At 31.1% G+C, this 24,435-nt stretch overlaps 3 protein-coding genes across 3 annotated transcripts; 2 read left to right on the top strand and 1 right to left on the bottom strand.

Annotated features, from left to right (window-relative positions):
• The first annotated feature begins 917 nt into the window (after nt 1-917).
• LOC133193555 (neuronal acetylcholine receptor subunit alpha-7-like) lies at nt 918-2,108 on the top strand. Its single transcript, XM_061329517.1, has one exon. It carries the CDS (start codon nt 918-920, stop codon nt 2,106-2,108), a length of 1,191 nt encoding a protein of 396 aa, XP_061185501.1.
• Nucleotides 2,109-8,962: 6,854 nt separating this feature from the next.
• On the top strand, nt 8,963-10,385 carry LOC133193554 (neuronal acetylcholine receptor subunit beta-3-like). Its single transcript, XM_061329516.1, has 2 exons — nt 8,963-9,971; nt 10,354-10,385. Exons 1-2 carry the CDS (start codon nt 8,963-8,965, stop codon nt 10,383-10,385), a joined length of 1,041 nt encoding a protein of 346 aa, XP_061185500.1.
• Nucleotides 10,386-14,195: 3,810 nt separating this feature from the next.
• On the bottom strand, nt 14,196-19,456 carry LOC133193807 (uncharacterized). Its single transcript, XM_061329738.1, has 4 exons — nt 19,275-19,456; nt 16,771-16,958; nt 15,005-15,115; nt 14,196-14,853 (listed from the first exon to the last, which is right to left on the bottom strand). Exons 1-4 carry the CDS (start codon nt 19,451-19,453, stop codon nt 14,279-14,281), a joined length of 1,053 nt encoding a protein of 350 aa, XP_061185722.1. The 5' UTR covers nt 19,454-19,456; the 3' UTR covers nt 14,196-14,278.
• Between the last annotated feature and the right edge of the window lie 4,979 nt (nt 19,457-24,435).

The raw sequence follows: 24,435 nt of genomic DNA, 5'->3' as shown, positions 1-24,435 counted from the left end.
TTTTCCATCGTCAACTTCTCTATCTATATGGTAATATTCTGCTATCACTTGCATGTGTTGTTTACGTCTCCTAACTTATTCGATACTCAGAGGCATACGATCAATTTTTAAAGAAGTTTGACAGTTTGAAGTTTTAAAGAAGTTTGATTTTACATGGATTTCGACAACCTTGTTTAAAGTCAGCATTTCGTAAATTCTATCATCGTTATGATGACCTTGTTAATAAATATAATCTATCATTAGGTCCTTGGGTCATATCATGGCTGACGTGTTTCATATGGCATAGGCTTAGCGCCCCTCCCCGATTTTGTTTTGCAAAGGTAGACATAATATAGGCATTGAACATTTAGGCTTTGCTTCTCAAACGTTTTATTGATTTAACTCCCTAGCCTTCCTCCACTTTTAATTTGCTTTCCACGCCTAAATACCGATTGGTAGGCCTTTATTTTAATTTTGACTACGGAATTTTCCGTCTACCTAATCAATACATAGGGCTTAGGGCGGGTTTAACCAGCGAACAGAGGATACTTTCTCTTCCTACTTCCTAGGCACGTGATCCCACCTCTAGAATTTCTGGGGATGCCTGTTATACCCCCTGTTCATAGATTCATTTTGATTGTAGATTTTTTGAGTTTGAACACTGTTCATTATCTTCACCTTTTCGTATTTTAAAAAGGAACATGGTCCTAGTATTGTTTCGCATAAAGTGATTAAACGTTCAAAGAGCTTTAAATAACCAGCATTTTTAGACTGTATATGAAATTGTTAATCAACCTATTATGAGTCTAATATATATGTTGTAGGCCATTTAATTCGTCAAATCTCTTTTTGTACATTCAATGAGAAATTGGTATTTGAAAACACAACTTGATCACCCGATTCTCCGTAAAAGTTGATTGCTAATTAGCAACATCAGGATGGAACTAATTCTCCGTGCTCTTCTCTGTAATTACTTTCTAGCCGGGATCGTGAGCACATACACTCTGACGGACGAGAAGAATCTACGCACATCGTTGTTGACTGGGTATGATAAAGAGCTGAGGCCGGGAACAGACAGAACATTTCCTCTTAGTGTACAGGCAGCCTTCTTTCTGTTCTCTATCAACGAATTTGATCTGAACACAGGGAAACTATCACTTACCGGTTTATTCAAAATCTCCTGGATTGATGAAAGGCTTTCCTGGAATCCTGTCATGTATAACCAGACAAACGCAACTTCATTCAAGCAAAATAAAGTATGGATTCCGAATTTTATCAATATAAATCCTTATGAAGACATAAAAGGACTTGGAAGTGATTTGATTTCAGTACGTGTGTCCTCTACCGGACACTGTGACTGGTTTGCCATTCAAGGACTTGAGGTGATATGTGATGCCGATGTGACTAAATTTCCTTTCGACTCTCAATATTGCACCATGAAATTCTTCATATGGGGTTATCTACCACACGAAATAGATGTGCAATTCAACTCGTCGGAAGCTTTTCTAACACTATATCAAGAAAATGGCATCTGGGATATTACGGATTCAACTAGCCACACACAGCTTAACTTTTATGGTTATGAAGAAATTGTTATTGGCCTTCAACTGAAACGAAGAACATCCTACTATATAGTTTTCTTGATGTTACCAAAAATAGCATTGACTTCGTTGCTGGGTTTTGTTTTTCTTCTTCCACCCGAATCTGGCGAGAGAGTGGGATTATCCACTACAGTTCTATTATCAATTGTTTTATATCTAACACTCATTCAAGATATGCTTCCTGAATCTTCAGAACCAAGCGTGTCTCTCATTGGTTACATGTTGGTGAGCTATGTTGTGAGTGGAGCCATATCAGTAATTTGTGTAATTTTCAGTTTAAGATTTCAAAGCTCTTGCCAAAAGCCTGTGCCCGGATTCATTATGAGTTTCGTCAAATTTTGTCGTAAGAGAGAGAAATCGCTTAACACGGTGGAAATTTTTGATTCAAAATCTTTGGAAATGGATGAAAATGAAGACAGTGTGACTTGGACTGAAGTTGGAAGGTTATTTGACAAAACTTGTTTCGTCATTTCATTAATTCAATTAGCATTAACGTCTACAATTTTCTTTTCACTTGCAATTTCTTAGCAACAGTTATATGGTTGATTATTATTGACTTTAATTGATTTTTGATATTAATGAGAGACTTCAGCTTAGATCTTTCTCTCTTTCTCTCTCTCTCTCTCTCGAATGTCTGAAATTCATCGATAAGATATTTTGTGGGGTGTACAACACAATGTTTTGATGCATGTATGAATCAATGAGTTATGTCTCTTTGCAAATTTCATCAACTTGAAAGTTTAATATTTCTTTTTAATTTCTAATATGTCGTCTTTTGTAAGCGAGCATTTGTTGTCTTAAATCAAAGACATAAAGCACATGTAGATGTAATTCATTGTCATCACATCGCTAACATTTTTCAAACACTTATATAAATAAAGAGAACATTTTGAATGATTTTCAAACCTTTATATTGATTCTTATTTGATTGTAAATTGGTTATAACTATACCTGTAAAACACACGACTATGATTTTGTAAAATTCTTGGAAATGTATCAAATTTGCAATGTATTAAAGTGTAAAAAAAATGATCCAATATTTATTTTTTGTAAGTCACATTATTGCAAGGAAGCAGTATGCACATGGAGAGCTTAAAAGAATAAAAAAAAATATGAAATAAATATCTGTAATGCTTTACAATAATAAAAACATTCAGGAAATTTGTACCATGAAAGTAATTTCAATCTCTTAAAGTTTTGGAAATTTTTCTTGGAGAATTTCAATAGAACAATTGGCTTCTTATGTATATGTTGTTAACATTCTTGGTAAAAATATTATCTTTTTAATTATTTTTTCCCAAAAGTTGGATGTGTTTCCGCTGTATTTATTTTTATTTGATTGATAAAATTTTAAAGTATTTTATATATTAAGGTTTAATTAAGAATAATTAACAATTAAGAATTACTTATCTTTAAAATTTTTCAACTTTGGAAATGTTTAATTCATTATCATGTACTCAAATTGCCTTAAAGTTTTAATTACTAATAAGATATTTTATATGATACGCGTATATCCAGTATTTTAAGAATAGTAATCAAGCTCAAATGCCCATTGAAACAATGAAATGGAACAATGCATAGTAAACATAGGGACAGAGCAAACACGGACCTCAAAAAAATAAAATAAATAAATAAATAAAAAAAAAAATAAAAATAAAAAAAATTATAAAAAAAAAACATAAGTGGTGGGATCAGTTGCCATGGATGAGTAAGCATCGTTTATACAGTTTTCGGGAGACGAGTTACTCTTTTCAGGTGTAGATGAAAAGTAATAAAGATGTACTAGTACCTCAGGACAAAAAAAATTAAAAAAAAAGATTAAAATTTTAAATCAAGACACAGTTATGCACATGATAGTACACAATATCCTATATTGCAATAACATTCTTGTTCTGTTTATTCGTGTTCTTGAAAACTAGTGATTAGAAAAAACACAACGGACACAACAGAACACAACGTTCCCAGGGAAATAAATATTAAACACGTGCTTTGTAAACAATATTTTGATGAGGATATTTGAATTTTGTTAACAAATATATATCTATAAACTATAGGCAGAGTATTTGAAATCAACTCGAGTAGGGGTCTAACAATTAATCCAAGCAATTAAATCCTTAAGGTTCCCGAATTACGCTTGTGGATAAACAATACAATAACGGTCATGTAGAGACTATATGTCGTGAACCTTTGTTTTGTAATTGTTTTGTTTCTAATCAGCAAAGTGATGTCTAATTACAACTAAAAAAGGTTAAGATGAAGCAAAATGACAACAAGAGGACTTTCTTACTTTTTTTGTTTATTACCGTTGTCGATTCTACTTATCAACTTCAATGCTATATCTCTCTCGGCCTTAGAAATTTAACATATTACTATAATACTCGAGTATATAACTCTATCAATTTTCCTACATTGTGGTAATTTCTAGTTTAAATTTTACAAACAAGAAATCCTCCATCTGAATTTTTATGGGATTCGCCTGAGAATCAAAATAATTTGCTCTTACCCGCAGAAATAATTAATACATGAATACATTGATATCTCATTCAATGTCTATAAGTTAAATTTCAAAGTGAATTTTCTTCCATTTCTTTGTAATGACAACTTTGTTATTTAAAAATGTATTTATACAATGTAAATATTCATTTCCCTTTCTAAGTATATACATACTTTTCTGTAAGGAAATGTTTTAAAATAACCCTTACCTGACGTTCCAAATAAAAGAATTGGAAATCTTCAACACAAACCTTAAATGTGTATCCTTTTAACTTTTTATGTACCTATTTATCAAATTAACGCAAATGACGCAAAAATGAAGTGGTTATAATAAAAGAAAACTAAACATTGCTTCATGGATTCCTGATCAATTCTAAATAATAACGAATTGCTTTTAAACCTGGGATAAATTTCAAAACTTTGACAGAGGTGGTCAGTTGTGCCGAGTGTGATATGAAATGCCCTCCTCCCTAATAATATTTTCTCAGCGGAAATTTTTTATCTTAGGCAGGGGTACCTGTCATAAGATTTCTGAAAATATTCTTTATTTACTTCCATTAATATTCAAGTTGTAATTAAAGTGTATCCTTAAAAATAATTTAATAATGAATTAAGAGGCAGTCCACCGAAAAACCAGGCAGTATTGTATTAATAGGCGGCACATCGAATGTGAGGAATATTTGATATTTTATTAAAAACAATATCAATGTAGCCCAAAAGGAATAATGTAATTGAAGATTTGTTTGATAATTGCTTATTTAGTAAAATATCCTTGTGTTTTGTGTTTTTGAATGCCCCTATATAAACCATTGAATGTAGGTCAGAAACAAAGAACTGTAATTTCTAATACATTTTTAACAGGACTATAATTCACACTTAACTAAATCTAGAAATATTTCAACTTTTTGTTTAAAAAATAAAATCGGTGGGAAAAACACTTTTGATAGTAGTTTTCTGGCAAAATATAAGGACGTTTTAATGAAATTTTGCGATGCAAGAGTTATCTCCCGTGGCATCGATAAATCTGCTCAACACCTTTTTATCGGAATCCTAGTGAAATATTTAGAATCGATACACTAAAGAAAATGATTAAACAAAAAACTAAATAATTTATTTTCAAAATATAATTCATTTTCGCCTCCAGACGTAATATTTAGATTAAAATTGGCTCTATTATTCAGGTTGAATCCACGTTTCCATTGATGTATCAGTGACGTCATATACTTGACTAATATTGCGTCACAATGAAATAATTACAAGTTTCCAGAGAAGTTTGTAAATTCTTTGCCTAAAAGTGTAAAGAAAAAGATTTAAAAAAAAAAAATGATTTTTCTTATTCTGTTTAATTACTCTTCAGAGTGCATTATTCTAAATGTTAAATAATATTTTAATATCAAAATGTATTTTATACACGGGCGGCGTCTCAGCTAGATGACGTTTTGATAAGTAATTTTATACATGTCTGGGAACTAATTTTTTTTAAACTGATTTACTAGGATATGCGTAAAAATAATTAATGAAGTGTTTATCATGAACATTTCTTATAAAATTGGGAATCAATGATGAATGTTTTAGATTTACGCAACACTTAATTCAACGAAGTTGAGATGTTTACTTCATGATATTTGTAAAAAATTAAATATATTTATCTATGCAGTCAAATCAAAATAAACAATCCGAAGTACGATTAAAAATGAAAAAAAAAAAAACCCTGAAAAATAAGTTATAAAAATATATTTATTGAGTTAAACTACTGCTGAACTCCCCACTATAATTTGGCACTAAAACGGAAGATGGTTTAGTGAAACATTACGTTTTTTTTTATTTTACTTATTTATTTTTTTTAATTTGGCGATTGAAACAATTACACACTCACATTTAATATGGAGTTTAAACATGTGACTATGTTGGCCAATTCTAAAATGTTTTCACGTTCATGAAACCAATTTTAAAAATAATGATGTCATGACCCCCCCACCCCCCCCCACCCCCGCTTTTTGCTTGCGATTTATCGGCTCTTGAATAATGATACTATGTATGAAAGAACTTATTTTCTTATTTATATAAAATCAAATTTTGTAAAAGAGGAAAAGGCTTTACAGATGACAGGTAAGAAAAAATTGGATAAAGTCGAGACTGTACACATAAAAATATTTCCTGTATTTAGGCAAGTTTAATTTCGCTACTGATAGAATTTACTCTTTAATTCCTGAGGAAATAAAAAAGAAATTTTACTTGGAAATAAGATAAATAATAAAACTAGAAAGCTGTCTGCTCTCATTTGTTGCATAATGCATGTACAAATACTTTTTTTTAAAATACCGAGTATCTATTAAGAATTCAATCAATTGTTTTACATGTAATCTTCATGTACGTAAAAGACATTAGTAATTTGAATAATATATAAATTTGAATCTATGGTTACACTCATTTAAAAACAGTTAACTGACTGAAAAGAAATAAAAGACAAGCATATTTTTCTGATGAATTAAAATGAAGAGCCAAATTTTGGAAATGTTTCTAAATTTACAGTAAAAACCGATCCCGATCCCATCGAAAATAATGCAAAATTAACAAATTTATCAAACTAAAGGCACCTGCCACCTATATAACATGTTAAAAAAATAAATCAAGTAAGTTTTTACTCATATTACAACAAAAGAGCCAGATTTAACATTACGTTATGGTATTTTTTTCTTTATATAATTCCGGTCGGGATCGGTTTCATTTGGGAAAATTATTAAAAAAAAAAAAAAAAGGTAAATTTGACTCCTTTTATTTCTTTCAATATACCTGTTCCCATTGATTTTATTGAGTGATTCAAAAGTTTGTACTTTGTATTCATAATATCATAAGAAAAAAAATCTGTCCTTCTAATGTATTGGGTTTTATAACGTAATGAAAAGTGGATACTGAATTCAAAAAGTTACTTGCTTAACTCAAATTTGGACCATATAATTTTTTCTAAAGAAGTATAAATTGGAGTCTTATTCATTAATAAAATAAAAGATAAGAGTCTATGCTATAAATAATATTCATCGACACATCCAGCTTTTGAGTATCTGTTACATATAAAACAAAACAAAAACGTAGTAATTTTTTATACCCTTATGTTGACCTTTTTGCACTTAAAATTAAGCATTTACCAAAAATAGGACTATAGGAGCACTAAAAAATTTTTTAATGTTGCCATGTGTAAACACTTGCTTTAATAAATCTACATGCAAAAAATAATTAAAATCCATGACATGCGATGTGCCACCCATTGCCTGGTTTTTCAGTGGACTGCCTCTTAATTGAATAATTAAATATATGTCAAATGATATAACAAATGATTATTTAAACAAAATGCAAGTGTTTAAGGCGAATAAAAAATCTAGTGAAGAGAAAGTCTTACAAAGAGCAGTAAATTGAGATAGATTACCACTTGAGCGGAATAATTATTATAAAACTTAATAAATTTTATAGTGGTTATAATTAAATCCTTTCAGATCAATTTCATTATTGGTCACCACCTAAAAATTTTTACGTCATATTCAAAGGATTTACAACAGACACATTAAGTACATAAATAGTAAAAAGATTCAAACAAAAAAATCTAAAATCCACAAACCATAATAGTGAGATATCTTGATTTTCCTGAATGAGTATATTGCCTCACAAACTTCGACGAAATTACATACAAAACCTATGTTTACATAAAACTGATTTATCGCTTTCATTCTGTAACTCACTTCTGAAAATATTTCTAACTGGCTTGGTACAATTCAAGTAAAAACAGTTGTTGTGACTATTGACACTAACTATAGCTTAAGGTCAAGATCTAGTAAATGACTTTAGACTAACATTTTGGTGCTAGATCCATTATGACGTCATAATCAATTTCAACTTTCTTTTTCCCGTACTTTACGGCTTTTATAGAATTATGTAGAAAATAAAGTATTTTCATGGAATTCAATTTGAAATCATGTGAAAAGTAATCCCGATACCTATATTCAATTTAATATTATTATATAGAAGAGGCCAAGAACATACAAATTACCATTTTCTGAGAGACTCTAGGCAATCTGAATACATATCCTTTGTCTAATATGGAAAAAACTCTCGTTTTCATGACTGGTTTTCTTAATTTTTCATTGAAAATGACAGTTTAAAATATGATTTTTTGTCTTGTTTACCTACAAATTATGCCCCGAAACACCTTATTTGACCAAGCTAAAGTTATAAAGCATCATTAAAGGAATTTATTTCTCGAATTTGAGAAATCTGTAGGCACCTTTCATTTACTAGATCTTGACCTTAAACGTTGATATGTTAGGAAAAATCCTGCTCATGGAGGTTAAACTGATGAGAAACTTTTGATTTACTGAAACATAATCTGAAAACATTGTAAATATGAATAATTGGACACGAAGAATGTAAATAATAATGGGGTTAATGACAAAAGGGGTAAATACAGGGGGAAAATGTAATTATTTAACCATCACTTACTCAGTGAGGCAATTTAAATCTAAATACACATATTCGTCGTTTGTTTTGAGATTTAATTGATATATGTAAATAAGTGAACCAGGAGGATAAAATGACCGTACATCCTAAATTAAAATGGTAAATAGAATCATTCCTGATTGTCATGAATTTAAATGAGATCTATTGAGATCCCAGAATGGTCTTGTAAAGTGATATCTGTCTCTTAAGGACCTCAATGTTTATAATCTTTATGATTCAAATATTTTCGTTGGTGGATATTTAATGCAAAGAGAAGTCTTTACCGCTCCAGTGAGAAATTGCAAGTGATTTGGATGACTTGGTTGTTCGATTTTTTTTTATGTGACTGAAATTAAGAAAGGACGTCTCCCAGGATTGATTGTAAATTTTGAATTTTCAGAATGGAACTATTTGTAATGGGACTTCTCTATTGTTCTATTTTGTTTGGAATGGTGAGAGCATACACTCTGACAGACGAACAGAATTTACGAACATCACTGTTGACGGGTTATGATAGTGAGTTAAGACCAGGGACTGACAGAGCATTTCGCCTTGATATAAACACATCCTTCTATCTGTTTTCTATAAATGAGTTTGATCTGAACACAGGGAAATTAACGCTGACTGGTTTCTTTGACACCAAATGGTTTGACGAAAGACTTTCTTGGAATTCAGCAAGCCACAACCAGACAAACAAAACCACAATTCCACAGAATAGATTGTGGCTTCCAAATTTTGTCAATATCAATCCTTTTGAGGAAATAAAAGGACTTGGAAATGATTTGGTTAGAGTACGTGTTTCGTCCTCTGGGATTTGTGAATGGTACGCTCTTCAAGCTTTGGAGGTTATATGTGATGCTGATGTATCCAATTTTCCTTTTGACACCCAGTACTGCACTTTGAAATTCTTTATTTGGGGTTATGAACCAACTGAGGTAAAAGTGAATTTCATGTCTGCAAATGTTATTTTGACATTGTATCAAGAAAATGGTGTCTGGGACATTGTATCGTCTACAACGTACACACAGGTAAACTTTTACGGATTTGAAGAAATAATTGTAGGATTTCATTTAAAACGAAGAACAGCTTACTACGTAACAAGTCTGATTCTGCCGATTACATCCTTCTCGTTGTTGATGGGTTTTGTTTTTGTTCTTCCTCCTGAGTCTGGTGAAAGATTGGGTTTTTCCACAACAGTTCTTTTATCAATCGTTCTCTATCTTACCTTAATCGAAGGCATGCTTCCTGAAGCTTCAGAACCTAATGTCTCCATTATTGGACACATTCTTGTAAGCTATGTTGTGAGTGGAGCCATAATTGTTGTGTTTGTTATTCTAAGTTTTAAAATTCAAAGCTGTTCTCGCAGAAAACCTGTCCCTCGATTCATTGTGAGCTTCTTTAAATGTTGTTGTAAGAAAAGGAAAATATCAAACTCGGTTGAAAATTGTGATATAAAAACTTCGCCAGTTGATGACGTCGATAACCACGTGACATGGATTGAAGTTGCAAAGTTGTTCGATACAATATGTTTTGTCCTTTCATTAATTCAATGGACTATAACTTGTATAATTTTCTTTTCTATCGTTTCTTGATGACAGTAAATGTTGATAACTTTCTATCAGGACATTTTATTGGAGAGTACTTTTCATATAAGATGTTACTAATATGTTTCCTCCAACCTCTAGCAATATTGAAATAAATATATACATTCTTTCAATGATAATTCAGTGCACAATACAGTGAAGAACCACTCTCTATCATGTCATCATTATGTTAGCTATTCTGATTCCAGTTGAAGAAAAAGGTAAAGTGCAATACTTATAGCAAAGAAGTTAAGAATACCAATGTATACGCGTACTTTACTCACTTCATTTATTGAACTTATTCACATATTGGAATATAAGTAGTAAACTTTATTTTTAAAATATATTTTGATCAATCAAGACTGCAAAATCTTTGTTTAAATTTTTATTATCAATATTTATATCTAAATAAAACTTATGGTCGTCACAAATTTTATTTTCGATCCTATATTATCCATTGAGAGATTCTTTAACATTTAAAATGTTTCTAAATACACGTAAACGTCTTGATACATTGCTACGGAAGAAAAATTATGTGTCATTATAATTTTTAATATATGTGAACAGTTACTATGAATTTGATAGTGACACGTGCATTCGATTTTTAAGAATATATAGTTTTTAAGGAAAAGTAATAGATAAAACCATTTAGTTTTCCTTTTTATGCAAAATCTAGAATAAAATCTAAAGAAAATGATAATTTCGACAGGAATTTCTTTTAATGTGTCAGAGTATATTGAAAAAATTATGATTTTTTAAAACAAATTATTTTACTTGTAGTTTTTAAAAATTAATTAATCGACAGCTTCGATATGTCTGGGTCAAGCAAAATTGAATACATTTTAGACCTTTTTGTTCAAAAATATATCGAATACTGATACCAAACTCAGTTTTACCAGGATAAGATACTATGACTGTATATATTGTGTTTAGACATGGTGTTTAAAAACTTTAAAGGACATAGGAGGGCTGTTCGGAAAATTGTGACATTCTTACTATTTCTTTTTCGTATCAATGATTTTTGGTGAAAAATTAGCATATACATTTATCAACACAAACAATATATAAAATCAAGAAATATTTCAGATTTTTTTTTCTTTTAAATGACATATTAATGTACCTATGGAAGGGGTGCCAGCGCAATTTCGAAATCAGGTATTGAAATTCTGTAACTTTTAAGGTCGAATCAGAGAATGAATGAAAATTCATGAAATTATATACATCATATTTTGAATTTTATTATTAAAAAAGCAAAGGAGTTGAACGACCATCAGTTATTACGGGCGAATTAACGTCTCTAGTCCCAAGGTGGCAAGTCCGGCAGTTTTCCTTTTGATTTAATAACCATTTCAACACTAATGGCCTGTACACTTTAATATACAGTAATGTGTTTGGTCTATATTTCAGAGAAGTTATGAAATATTCTAATAAATATCAAAATTAATTATATTACGTAAAATAAACAGGAAATAAATAAAGAGATAATCAATAATTTGTCGACATAAGCTTCAAATAATTTATAAAATAAGATGTTTATGCATGTACCAAGAGTGCCGTTATTTTAACCCTGAATTGCCCCAGTCATTTACCTCAGTGAACAGAATGCAGTGGCGGATCCAGGTATCTTGAAAAGGGGGGCGACCATTTTGGGGTCGGGATAGTGGCCCACGGCCACACAAAAAAGGATTTATTAAATCTTATGTATATTTTGGACACAAAAGGGGGCGGCCCCCTGCCCCCCCCTTTAAATCCGCCAGTGGAATTTGCAGTCTGCATGCTTGACTAATTTATAGAACTATTTTGAACATCAAAATTTATTACATCAAAATACTTGTAAGACGGAATTTTCACCTACGATTAGCATTTCATATAATTAAAGCTTCAAATTTACTTTTGTAATTTAAAGATTGTATCTAGTTTGTAACATTCTCCTTATCAATATAGTATATCTACATATACAGAAACAGTTTTGTTTGCCTGGTTCAAATTTCATAATATTAATGTTATTTTCCTTTTCAAACACATTTCTTTGATTGATTTCAAGATATCTTATACCATTCAAACTCCTACTACATGTATGTTAAATTGCAACAGAATCGTCAATGAAATCTGTTTGGTATCATTATAGTGCTAATTACCCTCTTTACATTATACGCAACTGAAAAGAACATTTGATGAAATCGATATATGGAATTTTAACAATGCTTTTCGGCTGGCTTTTGTGTATTGAATAAGTAGGTATTCAGCTGTTTAATGCTGGACAAAATCTAGAACATAACGATCATGCTGACAATTTCTGGCTAGATTGAAAAGAAAATGGGACTCTATATCTGGTCTTCACAGAAACATTTTTATCAAAAGGTGAGATAACTCACTGCTACATATATGTATTCACTTCGTTTGATGAAGTAAAAATTTGATATTTATTAGTAAATTATTTACTCCGACAAACATTTTTTTTTTATTATATTCCTTTCTCCTTTAGAGAATAACATGGAAATGGTATCAAGACTAACAAACAGCACATTTTACATGCAAATAATTTTGAACACTATTGTAAAATATATAAGAATTTTTATACTTTAAAATGTCAATCTAACCATATTAAAATTATGAATATTCCTGTGTTTATCAAAGAAAGCATATCAATGATTAAGAGACAGTTAAACATTTTATTTATAGTCTATAAATAGTCCCTATATAATCTATAAAAATGCAAACGGTTCATAATACTACATATTCACTGGATTTGAGGTCGTATTCACCGGAGGGTCAGTGAGCGTGCAGCGGCATTGTGACGTCACAATCAATACCTTAACAACGTTGAAAACAATGGTTGCAACGGCCGGAGCCAGCCGTGTATCTGAGCAGAAAAAAATGTTAGGCAAGTCTATCGCAGGATTATTTTCCAAACTTTTCGATGTTTTACACACAGCAAAAGGAAAATACGGAAGTTATAAGTTGTAATCTGGACAATTTTTTTTTTCATTTTTCAACGGTAAATGGTATAGTTATGCAGCCTTCAATGTCTTATTTATTCAAATCCTGACTATATAATATGGTTTGTTATTCACCAGAAAAATATCAATATTGACCGAGGCTTGGTTTTACAAATTAAAAAAGAAAGAAAAAACTGGGAAATTGACAAAAATAGAATTTTTGTGTAACGGGAGAGGAGAAAAATGCAGCGGACCAGACCGGGATTCCTCTAACAAAAAAATACTAAAGTAAACTATAGTTAACTATAGTTTACTATAGTTCACTATAGTAAATCAAAGTTCCAAAGTTTTTACTATAGTAAATCAAAGTTCCAAAGTTTTTACCATAGTAAATCAAAGTTCCAAAGTTTTCACTATAGTAAATCAAAGTTCCAAAGTTTTTACCATAGTAAATCAAAGTTCCAAAGTTGTTACTATAGTAAATCAAAGTTCCAAAGTTTTCACTATAGTAAATAAAAGTTCCAAAGTTTTTCTATAGTAGATCAAAGTTCCAAAGTTTTCACTATAGTAAATCAAAGTTCGAAAATTTTTACTATAGTTAATTAAAGTTTCAAAGTTTTCCCTATACTTAATCAAAGTTTCAAAGTTTTTTCATTAGTTTAACAACTTATGTATTTTTATTAATTTTTTTATTATTTAGCCGTTTTAGGGTAGAGGTGGACATGGAGTTGGTTGGGGCTGGTTTTTGTTGTACATCTTTATTTAAATATACAAAGTAGTTAATCTCCAGTCAGGTGCTCTACCAACTGAGCTATCTGGCCACCGGCGATCGAACCCGTCTGACCGCCACATTTGCATGGGCCATGCAACTTTTGGTTAATTCCTGAAAGTAATGTTTTTTTCTATATGTGAAAGTTTCTTCATGATTTCATCCAAAGATTTAAAATATGTCTTTGAAAGATAACATCATACATCAAAACTCAAAGGAGATACTTAAAACATCAATTAAATAAAGTTTGATAAAAACAGAGTGATTCAGGTCATTTTAAAACTCTGTAAGTATCAAGCCAAATCCAAAAAGGGTCGAATATAGCATCAAATGAGAAAATCACTTTTGATGTTCTTCCCACAATTTATTATGTTACAGCTCGTGCCTACATCGCATCATCTTTATGAATTTTCAAATCAGATCATTTTAATTATTGCTATTTTTTTTAAAGACAACACGCTCTTGTATTGTGTTTATGTCCTTATCGCCAATTTGTATCAACTGGAATCCATGTTCTTCTATCGTTTTCTTTTTTCGTTCGTATCCCCAACCTACACCTAGTCCATCCCCAGAGGGTCCTGATAAACTCAGAGGAAGGCAAGAAAAGAGACTCAATGGCAATTCCATCTGTGCTGTTGGATCATTAACTAGCTTGTGGGGATACGAGGATATTGGAGGGTCGTATGCTGCCCCGTATCCATCTGGTTTAAGGATCCTTTTTGTCTCTTCAAGCATGGCGTCAACCTCGAACGAATCGTGAAGAACGTCGTTTATTAGGACAAAATCAAACTTCTTCGTCCAGTCCTTTGGAAGGTCCCCACCTCTCATGCAGATAAACTGAACATTGTTCTTTTCATCTTTTTTTAGTTCTTTTTGGGCATGATCTATGGAGACCTGGTCCATGTCAACACCATAAATGCTACTTTCGGGATACAATTTGGCTATTTCTAAAGTAAACTTTCCGTAACCACACCCAAGATCAAGCAGAGAAAACTGGCTTCCTGTTAAACAGATTTGGAGAGTCAAATTAAGAAAAAGAAAAGTTAGAAAATAAGAAATAAAAACAAGCAAAACTAGTAAAAATATTTTGCAAATATATCCTTATTCAAAATACTTATAATATTAATGTAATTTTTCTTTTGCTGTAAACACCTTGTTTGAGTTCCAGTACCGGTATCAGCATATCTTTCATCCACCTCTGAATAGCTTCCGGTGTGAAGAAATGGCCCCACCAATGAAGAAAAGGCTCATAACATCCATAACCTTTAGGTTAAAAGTAAGCAAGAAGATAAAACATTTTCTACCTGAATACGTGCATTATGTAAAATATGATTCCCAATTTTAGCTCAGTTCTAACACATGGCACTGTGATATGGTACAAACTGAATCTTTACAGCTCGGGAACATAAATTTACATGTAAAACTTTTATCTCATATTGTCCAACAATATCCCATGAGACATGATTTCAATGATTCATTTACTCTATGTCAGGAGGAATTCACTAAAGCTAAGGTGGTTTGGGGAGGAAGATTTTTAAAATGATCTCATCCTAATTTATTCCTTTTTTCTTGATTATCTCCAGATAAAAGGGCATTCTCCGTAAAATTTACTATTCCATTCACGGAAGGATGTCCTTACAAGTATGGTTTAAATAGGTCCGATGGTTCATAATATGTAAACTTTACAGATGGTAGGGATGCTGATGGACGGCGGGCAACCGGTGATAAAAAAAAAAACTCGAATAAATAGTACAATTATTAGCATTATGTGAAAAATATAGCTTTGGTTTTCAGTTTCAAGAAGGACTTTCAGGAATACTTAATTGAAAAAAAATGATAGAAAATGTTAAACATGATAAACCTTGGTCAAACAAGACTTTTAGTCTTTCCTAAGCTTTGTCAAGGTGATAGAAATCTGGTGTTACTGTTTACCACCGCTATAGCCCGAACACAAGGTAATCAACATAGATAAGAATGGTAGCATATGAATAAGAAAAGAGGTAATTCTTAAGCATCGCACACTGTTAGTACGATTTTTTTGACTCAGCGCATTCAAAAAATTTTATATAGACAAAAATAAATAAACTAAATGAATAAAATAAAAAATAATGTCGATTTTTACATTCTTATAAAATTATTTTTTAAAATCTATTTCACAATTTGAGTTTCCCAAGCAGTGTGTGTTTAACGACACATAACAGCAAATAGTTATTGTTTAGATATAGATATAGATTTTTCTAAATGACGGCTATGTATTGTAAATTTAATGATGTAAATCCATTCATCCATGGTTGAAAGCCAGACATAGATGAACAGATAAAGTTCATTACGTGGTGTATATTCTGACGAAGAAAATCACCTGGCAGAGTAGTGCACTTTTCCGTCGAGTGCAAACTAATGTTAGTGTCAAAAATTGTCTTATTATAAAAGAAATAATTTAATCAAAATCTTGTCTGGTGCTATCTTTAAACCTAGATATATACGGGAATGGATTGGCTATATCGCCAATCGCCAAAATATGTACAGGAATGGAAAAGAAAACAAACTGTAAACATGAAAACAACACTGTTTAGTGAAATTATTCACTTAGGAAATAATTTCATTTTTAACTCGATAAAAAATTAATGTTGCCTACATATAGTTTTCACATATTCTTCGTAAAAGTGTCACACACGAAATTTATTCAGTTCTTTTTTAAAACAATATTTTCAAAATCTTTGTTTGACAATATACTCTCACTAAACACATATTTCAACATACTTGTCAAAGTAAGCTACATTCCTAAAAGCAAGTAATTTTTCTTAATCGAATCTTAAGCATATTTTTAACATATATTGTATGGAACATCCAAATTTATTTACGTTAGCATTTTTAATATTCGCTATACAAATGAAATTTCTAATAGACAAAAACCAGACCTCGTGGTCCTTCTTCAGACATGACGTTTTCCAGTCGAGGGATCATCTCAGTAAGAATAGGGAGGACGGCAGCAATGTTACAGCATTCTTTTACCACAGACTCGTCGTACGGAAGTGAGTATTTGCCGTCCTCGTGAATTAGGACGATTCCCGCCGAGATAAGACAACCCAACCATTCTTGTATGTACCTATAATATATGTAGAAAAATTAATTTCAATCAAGTACAAAGGGAGGTAAACTTCAAAATAAAATCTAAAGGGTAAAGGTCATAGACTAGAATAAGGAAAAACATCTGGAATTAAGTTCTCGTCCGGCACGCAGTATTCTTGGTTAGATCATTATATGGCTAAGCCTTGAAGGTACTCAAAACATATTATATAGAATATTGACAATTTTTCGATATCAGTTTTACAGAAAACATTTGCTCATGAAAGATGTTCTCTATAGCTTGTAAAATGATATAGTTACTTCATTATCTAGCGAAGCATTATATTCCAGGATCATTAGAGTGCAAGAAATAACCAGCGACTCCCCCTTCAGATAAAATAAATAAACGATATAACCTGACACTGAACTTTAGGGTTTGGTTACAAGATGAAAATATGGTACACGTACCATTTTCAAGGATATTTTATTGCATAAGTCAAAATGATTCACGATCATAAGTAATAAACATGTACTGTATCATCTCCTAAATGTAATATCCCAAGTATATCTCTACAAAGATTGATCATTGCTATTATGTGTGTACGACATTAATGTATACCACGTTGCATTTATTAGTTATCACTAAAATAGTGTAGCAATACTGCTTGACTTCGCATCCAATAAAAATTAATTTACCAGCATATCAACCATGAATGAAACAACATCCAATATTTATTTTGCACGCAATAGTGTCCGCCATTTATTTTTGCTGCGAAAGAAAGAAAAAAATATAATAAATAGCAATTAGTGAATGAAAATTTAACATAGCCATGCTGAGGTTAAATAATGCCTCATGTCTTATATGTACATGTGTCAGGCATACTCTTCATGTGTAAATTAATTATAAATTCAGTAAAACACATCTTTTGTTAATCACGTTTAGAATTATCCTCATATCATACTCATTTTAATGATGTTGATAAGCACACATACTACAAACAAACAAGTGGATGCAGGCAAGTGGACTCTGCTTTTATTTACGCTTACAGACGTCAAATAATACTAAAATTCCACAGAAACACATTTCTTAAAGATTCCAGTAAATTTTTGGCATTTTTTTTTTTAAAATTTTAATTAAACATTCCTAAAACTATTGTTTTGATATTACAAATGATAATGTACGAAGCACGGCAAAATGTTAAAAACCAAACGTGTGGGATCCAAAAATTTGCTTATCTATTCTCTATAATTTGCGATATTATTCGAAAATTTTAACCAAAATTTCTTTTTATTATTCTATTAATATGTAAATAGATTTCTGGCGTAATATTTGTAGTAATAACAGAAATATTGTGATTTTTCTCAGAAGAAAACCCAATGAAAAAATTTGCAAAAATGTCGTCTCGTTATTTCACGGAGCAGCGCACTTTTAACAAATTATGTGTTATGCTCAGAAAAACGCCAAGATAGACCCATAATATGCTTGCTTAAACATATAGTAACCCAGTAGTACTCGTATTCCGAACATATGTCTACAAAGAGAAAAAAGAGAATTTAAGACAGTTAGACCTCAGTACAAGACAATCCTGGAGGGGAGGGAAAAAGATCACTGATTAAAACGTGATCTGTACTGTGAAGAACGCGATTGAGAGTGACAGACGTCGCACAATTATTCAGAAATATCAGCAGTTTTGGGGTAAAAAAACTAAAACATACTATACTAGTTTTATAGTTTTCAAGATGGACCAGAAATGTTTATCGATGTTAATACTGGGTGGATAAGGTAAACCATACTGTATAGTATCAAACACTAAGGGAAATATTACAAAAATTAAAGCTCACATTTTTTATGTCTGTGACGTCGAAGATTTTGCTTCACCAAGACATTATGATATGTCTTGATAAATCAACCAAAATGTTATCAATTTAAAAAAATTGATTAAATAAAATGAAATTTTTATAATCATATGAGTAAACATTCTTTTATAGTATGTGCTACTTTTTGATTGATAATGACGTCAAATATTTTTTATGCAACCAATCTGTGAAATCTTTGAACGGCCCTCGTATGAATGAAAAATGGTCTTTCTGAACCAAAATATGTTAGTTTTGTTTATATGTCGTTGATTTAGTTTTGTCATGATTTTTTTTAAAAAAAGTTTGAAGAAATAAACTTTTGCTAACATTCCTGGATTCCGATTTTAGCATGACTTAAATATAAATGAATACAGAGAGGCTGGAGTCAATGATGTATTGATTGGTGCATTTTTGCACCGCATAGCAAATATGTAAAATTTCAAGTGAAGTAGGTAACTAGGTTACGTTCTTTAAATAGATATTAACAAACATGACATACCTTAACTTTTTACCTGTCTTCTGACTTAGTTCTTCTGCAGAACAGGGACTTTGTAATTTGATTAAAGTTTCAATTATTCCAACTTTGTGACCAAATGCAAAAACCAGGGTACTCAGCCCATCTCTAACAATTTGCTGTAAATCTCGGGGACGTGATGCCGACGCCATATTAAAACTCATTCGGATCACGCTCGCCCTTTTCCGTAACCGATAAAAAGATTTGTGGTTACGGAAATGGCCGAGTAGTTACGATTGATTAAAACTGTGGATTTTATTTATAATTTAGACAGTTGTGACGTATTAGAGGTATTGATGGCCTGTAATTTCACACTGCTGGTTGGTCTTTAAACAGATGGTGATATATTTATATCATAAACATACTGAAGAATTGTTATTAAAGGTGATTAAACAGACGGTTGGAAAATTTGACAGGTTTTATTAACAGCAATGAATAAATGCAATGGTTAATGAAAAGTATATTTATTAAGGACAGGCACAGATGATACTGTTCTCTCATGTTTAAGTCTACTGTAAAAACTGTCATAATAAGCTATTTTTCGATTAATGTTTCCTGCTTTTTATTGCACAATGTGAATGCTAAAGACAATTGTGGATATTTGTAAGGTAAAAACGTCATTGCTAACAACTTGTATGACAGGCTGATGCATGGAACAACAAATGATGCCAACTTTTACGACTAGATTAACCACAGACATCATCAAGGGATTTGAATATGGACATTGCAACTTTCAATTACCCCCTCCCTCCCCTTCATTTCTTTTTGTCAGGTCTCATACTGTGAAATCATCATTTTCTTTATAAACGAGATTCTTACTATATTACCTCCCAAAGAAGCATTAAATTCTAGTTGCTCTCATACATTGACCCCCCTCCCACCACCACCACCACCACACTCAAGATTTAAAATGATTTCACATTATTTCTCTTCCTGTTTAAGCATTTGTATGCCGAATAGTCGCAAATCCATTCGAGTCCATGATTATAAATTAAGTGCTTGATTGGTATAAAAATCAGCATAAGTACGGTATTGCTCATCTCTAAACGGCAGATTTAGTTAGGTTTAAGTTCTAATGAGCAACGAAACTTGATATGATATCAGGACTCTGGAATTTTTTTTAATAAAAAAAGTTTTATTATTAATTTTTTTATTGTCGTGGTATGAGTCACTGAAAAGAAAAAAAATATATTAATGATATTTTAACAAACGTTTACCGTTTGATAGCAAAACCATAAATTTCGTCTCTTTATCCAAGAAAGATTTTTAAGTAATATATAAGTCTTATTTTTCTAATCAAGGTCATTACCTGGCTTTCACAGATATCATCTATAATAACAAATGTAGATGGTACAATAAAGTAAACACACACAATTACAGACAAAAAGTTATTATTAAAAAAGACAATCTTCAATTCTAATTGTTTTATACCGAGAGTAGAATGCGCAAAAAAAAGAAGCTTATAGCATAGTAGGGAGACGCCAGTCAGAACAATTTCTGCACTTCTGTCACAGATACATTCAAGTCCATGACATTAAATAAAGTGCCCGATTGGGATAAAAATCAGATACGTACCACACTACTGCTCATTTCCAGATGGCAGATTTAGCTCAATGTGAAACCTGGAGGTTAAAGATCCACTGAGCAAGGAAACTTGAAGTGATGTCAAGACTCTGGAATTTTTTATTAAAATAAGTTGAAGCATAAGGTTGTCTGTATTGGTATATATACACATATAATTAGGGTTGTGTATAATTTTCTGTATGTTGCAACCGTTCATCCCCATATCAATAAATTAAAAAAAAAGCATTTTAATGTTTCAATGGTTTCATTTTATTTTGCATAATTTAGCAAACATTTTTGTTACTTAATGCAATGTCGACATTGTATACTAAAATGTTTTATAGTGATGCATGCATGTATTAGTTCTATGTGACCTCCATGTCATTTCAGATACTTTTTAATTGCAGTATCTTATGTCCATATAAGCGAGAATTTTTATAGCGTCAATGTCTGTTAATATTGTCATTTTGTGAATTTTAAATTTACCTGGTGGCAGTAAATTCAAAATTTACAACATGACAATAGAAACATTCTAAACAAGTAAAATGACTGCAAGTGAAATGTACTGGCATACATGTAAAGGTTTATGATGAGAAAAACGAAAAAGATAAACTGGAACGTAACAGTCATAAGAAGTGTGATATTTTGAAATGCATCTGTATTTTAAAAATATTTTCCTGTCTGCTCAAAAGATTTACAAAAATATATCAAAGAGGCTCACAGTTTAAACCCAAAACTTAATTTTGTGTTGATTTAAACAATAAGATGCTTTCTTTGGTTGTTAGTAAGGAAATTAATGTTGCAGTTGTTTAAAACAAATACATATGTTAATTTTTTCTGCAATAGCTGCAACATTATCTTCCATACATTAGTACTAATAAACAAAGACATTTTATTGTTTATATTTATAGCTGTATGAAAATCATTAAATACAGGTGTAAGTATATTAATTCTTGTTTTGATATGTATGGCATATTGCATGTTTCATTGATTGAAAAGCCACTACTCAAGGAATTTATATATACAGGTGACTTGTTTAGCAGTTTTTCAGTTTTTAAATAAGAAATAAAGGAGATAATATTCAGTGGATGAAAAGTTTTCCTAATAAACAACAAAATGGCAATATTCGCGTTTTTTTTTTAATAAAGATTAAGCTATTTTGCCTACTCAAGGTCATTACCAGACTTTCATCTAGGATAACAAAATGAAGATGGAACAATTATGTGAAAAAATGCACAATTGCAGGCAATTATTTATTATTACAAAAGATAACATCTGCGATTGTAATTGTTTTATCCTGAGAGTAAATGCGCAAAATGCAGCTTTGATCACAGTAGGGAGATGCTAGTCTGTACAACTTCTGCAAGAAATTCATAAATAGAGGAAGCAGAATTGTGAATGTGTATTTAATCTCGAAAGCCCAATGAAACGATACAAATTTGGAGCAGAGCAAACAGGGACCTCAAAATTTAGAGGTGGGATCAGATACCATGGAGGAGTGAGCATCCCCTGCCGACCGGTCACACCCACCGTGTGCTCCTTGTCATGATCGGAAAAAAAAACCCGGAAAAATCCGTAGGCAATTCAGTGTATGAATAATGGCCTAACAACTAGTATGAAAAACGCCAGTCAGCATTTGACTCAATGATAGGTTGTATGTATAGACAAAGTCATTGTGTCGACCATAAAATTTGCGAAAAGATGACTTCAAACGAAACTGTTGATAAGTTCAAAGACCAACAATAGAAATTAATACATTGTATTCATAGTACTTTAGTTCTTCCTTAGCTTTGCACACTTAAGGTCTTAATATCTTTAGTTTTAAAAAGACCCCTTTTGAAATTACAGCCAAAAGCTTAAATGATCATGATTCGATCTTTTTTTTCTTTCTCTTTCTGCTTTCTTTAGATCTTTTACAAGTTTCTTTATTTTCTTAAGTTGGGGACACAAATTCCTTGAATTACCTTGTTATGGTTACATCGTTGTCATTCAATATAGATGAACTTTTTTACTGCTTTCTTAAAAAAATCTTTCTGACTATATCTCATCTTATAACTTTATTCCTTTTAATAGAGGGCCTGAAAGTGGCATTTTGATTTTATTTTTAAGATTATAAATAAAATGGTTCATGTTTTATTTATACTTTTGCTCTTTTCCATTCGTTCTGATACATACTATGATAAATATTCATAAGCCTAATTAAGAAGATTTTGCCAGATAATCATCGCCATGGTTTATTTGATTTTATTTATTGATAGTGTGATTTTATAGCTAAATAAATGTTTATGACATTTATGGTACATTATTTACTGTTTTATAATTATTGCTCTTTATCTAAACAACTTGTACTATATAATACAAGGTTTTATTTCTGTCCCTGCGATACTCCCTAATATGGTGCGGTAAGTCCTCTCCAATTGAGAGTTGTGTGTACTTTATTTGGTGGTGTATATACATACCACGCCCCATGGTCATTATACTTGATTTGAATTATGAATTCCGTTGCAGTGCAATAATTGTTGCATTTTACACAAGATGGATCATTTCCCAAGATTTTTTTACTATAGTTACTTGAGATTTTTATGCTGGTGCAATTGGGAATTAATGGCTTTCAGTCTAAAGATATAGAAATTCTTTTCTGAAGAAACAAATATAGCCGTATAATTGAATGAGTTATTACGCAGCTCATGGCTTCTCCAAACATGATATTACTTTTTACGCAGTTCATGGCTTCTCCAACACATAGTTACAACAGTTTACTGATATTAGACGAAGTGAATGACATTATGCTAAAAGACACAAAGAAATATTAGGGACTTTCGAAAGTCAATTTTGTCCCGTGATTCTAAAAGACTCAAAGAAATTATGCACTTTTGAAAATCAATTATCTTTTACTTATAAATACTGTAAATCACTAATTTTCGTGGGGATGTAATTTTCGTAGTTTTTGAGGTACGAAGACACCCACGAATTAATGTCCACCGCGAAATGTAAAATGTCATATACTTTACAACTCAACAGTTCTTTCACGAAATCAAATCCCCGCGAACCTATAGTTTTCATCAAATAACAAAAATCTTACCACACGCAAATGTGCCATTTTACAGTATAAAAACCTACCAGTATACTCATTCTTTTATTTTACTTGTATGTCCCAATCAGCAAATCAAAAATCGTCTGAGACTTTTCGTCATGAATTTTAAAGAGAAATGTATAGGAATGTGCATTGCAAATAGAACTCAGATTTAGTATGAGCAATGACAATATGATGCGAAAATATCTGTGTATATTGCACTTAAAATGATTCGATGCATTTCTTTTTCAAAACATAATTTAAAAAATTGTTTAATTTCATTTGAATTATTATTGCATATTTGAAAATGTTATTGAAACTGAACAAACGAGCAATCCGTAATTGTTTTAAAAATGAGACCTTATGACTGAAATAAATGAATATGATCCTGGTTATTATAATTGATTTACGGGCATGACATTTTGTATTACCTGAAAATAGCCGTGACCAATTATTTAAAAAAAAAATCTTTAAAGATGTTACATGTATTTTCAAAACAACAAAGTGAAA

This window comes from Saccostrea echinata, unplaced genomic scaffold (assembly GCF_033153115.1).
Source record: "Saccostrea echinata isolate AGI-Se365-2 ecotype Australia unplaced genomic scaffold, CSIRO_AGI_Sech_v1 ptg000028l, whole genome shotgun sequence".
Lineage (NCBI taxonomy): Eukaryota > Metazoa > Mollusca > Bivalvia > Ostreida > Ostreidae > Saccostrea > Saccostrea echinata.
The sequence above is the reverse complement of the archived record's forward strand: the minus strand, read 5'-3'. Positions and strand labels throughout refer to the sequence as shown.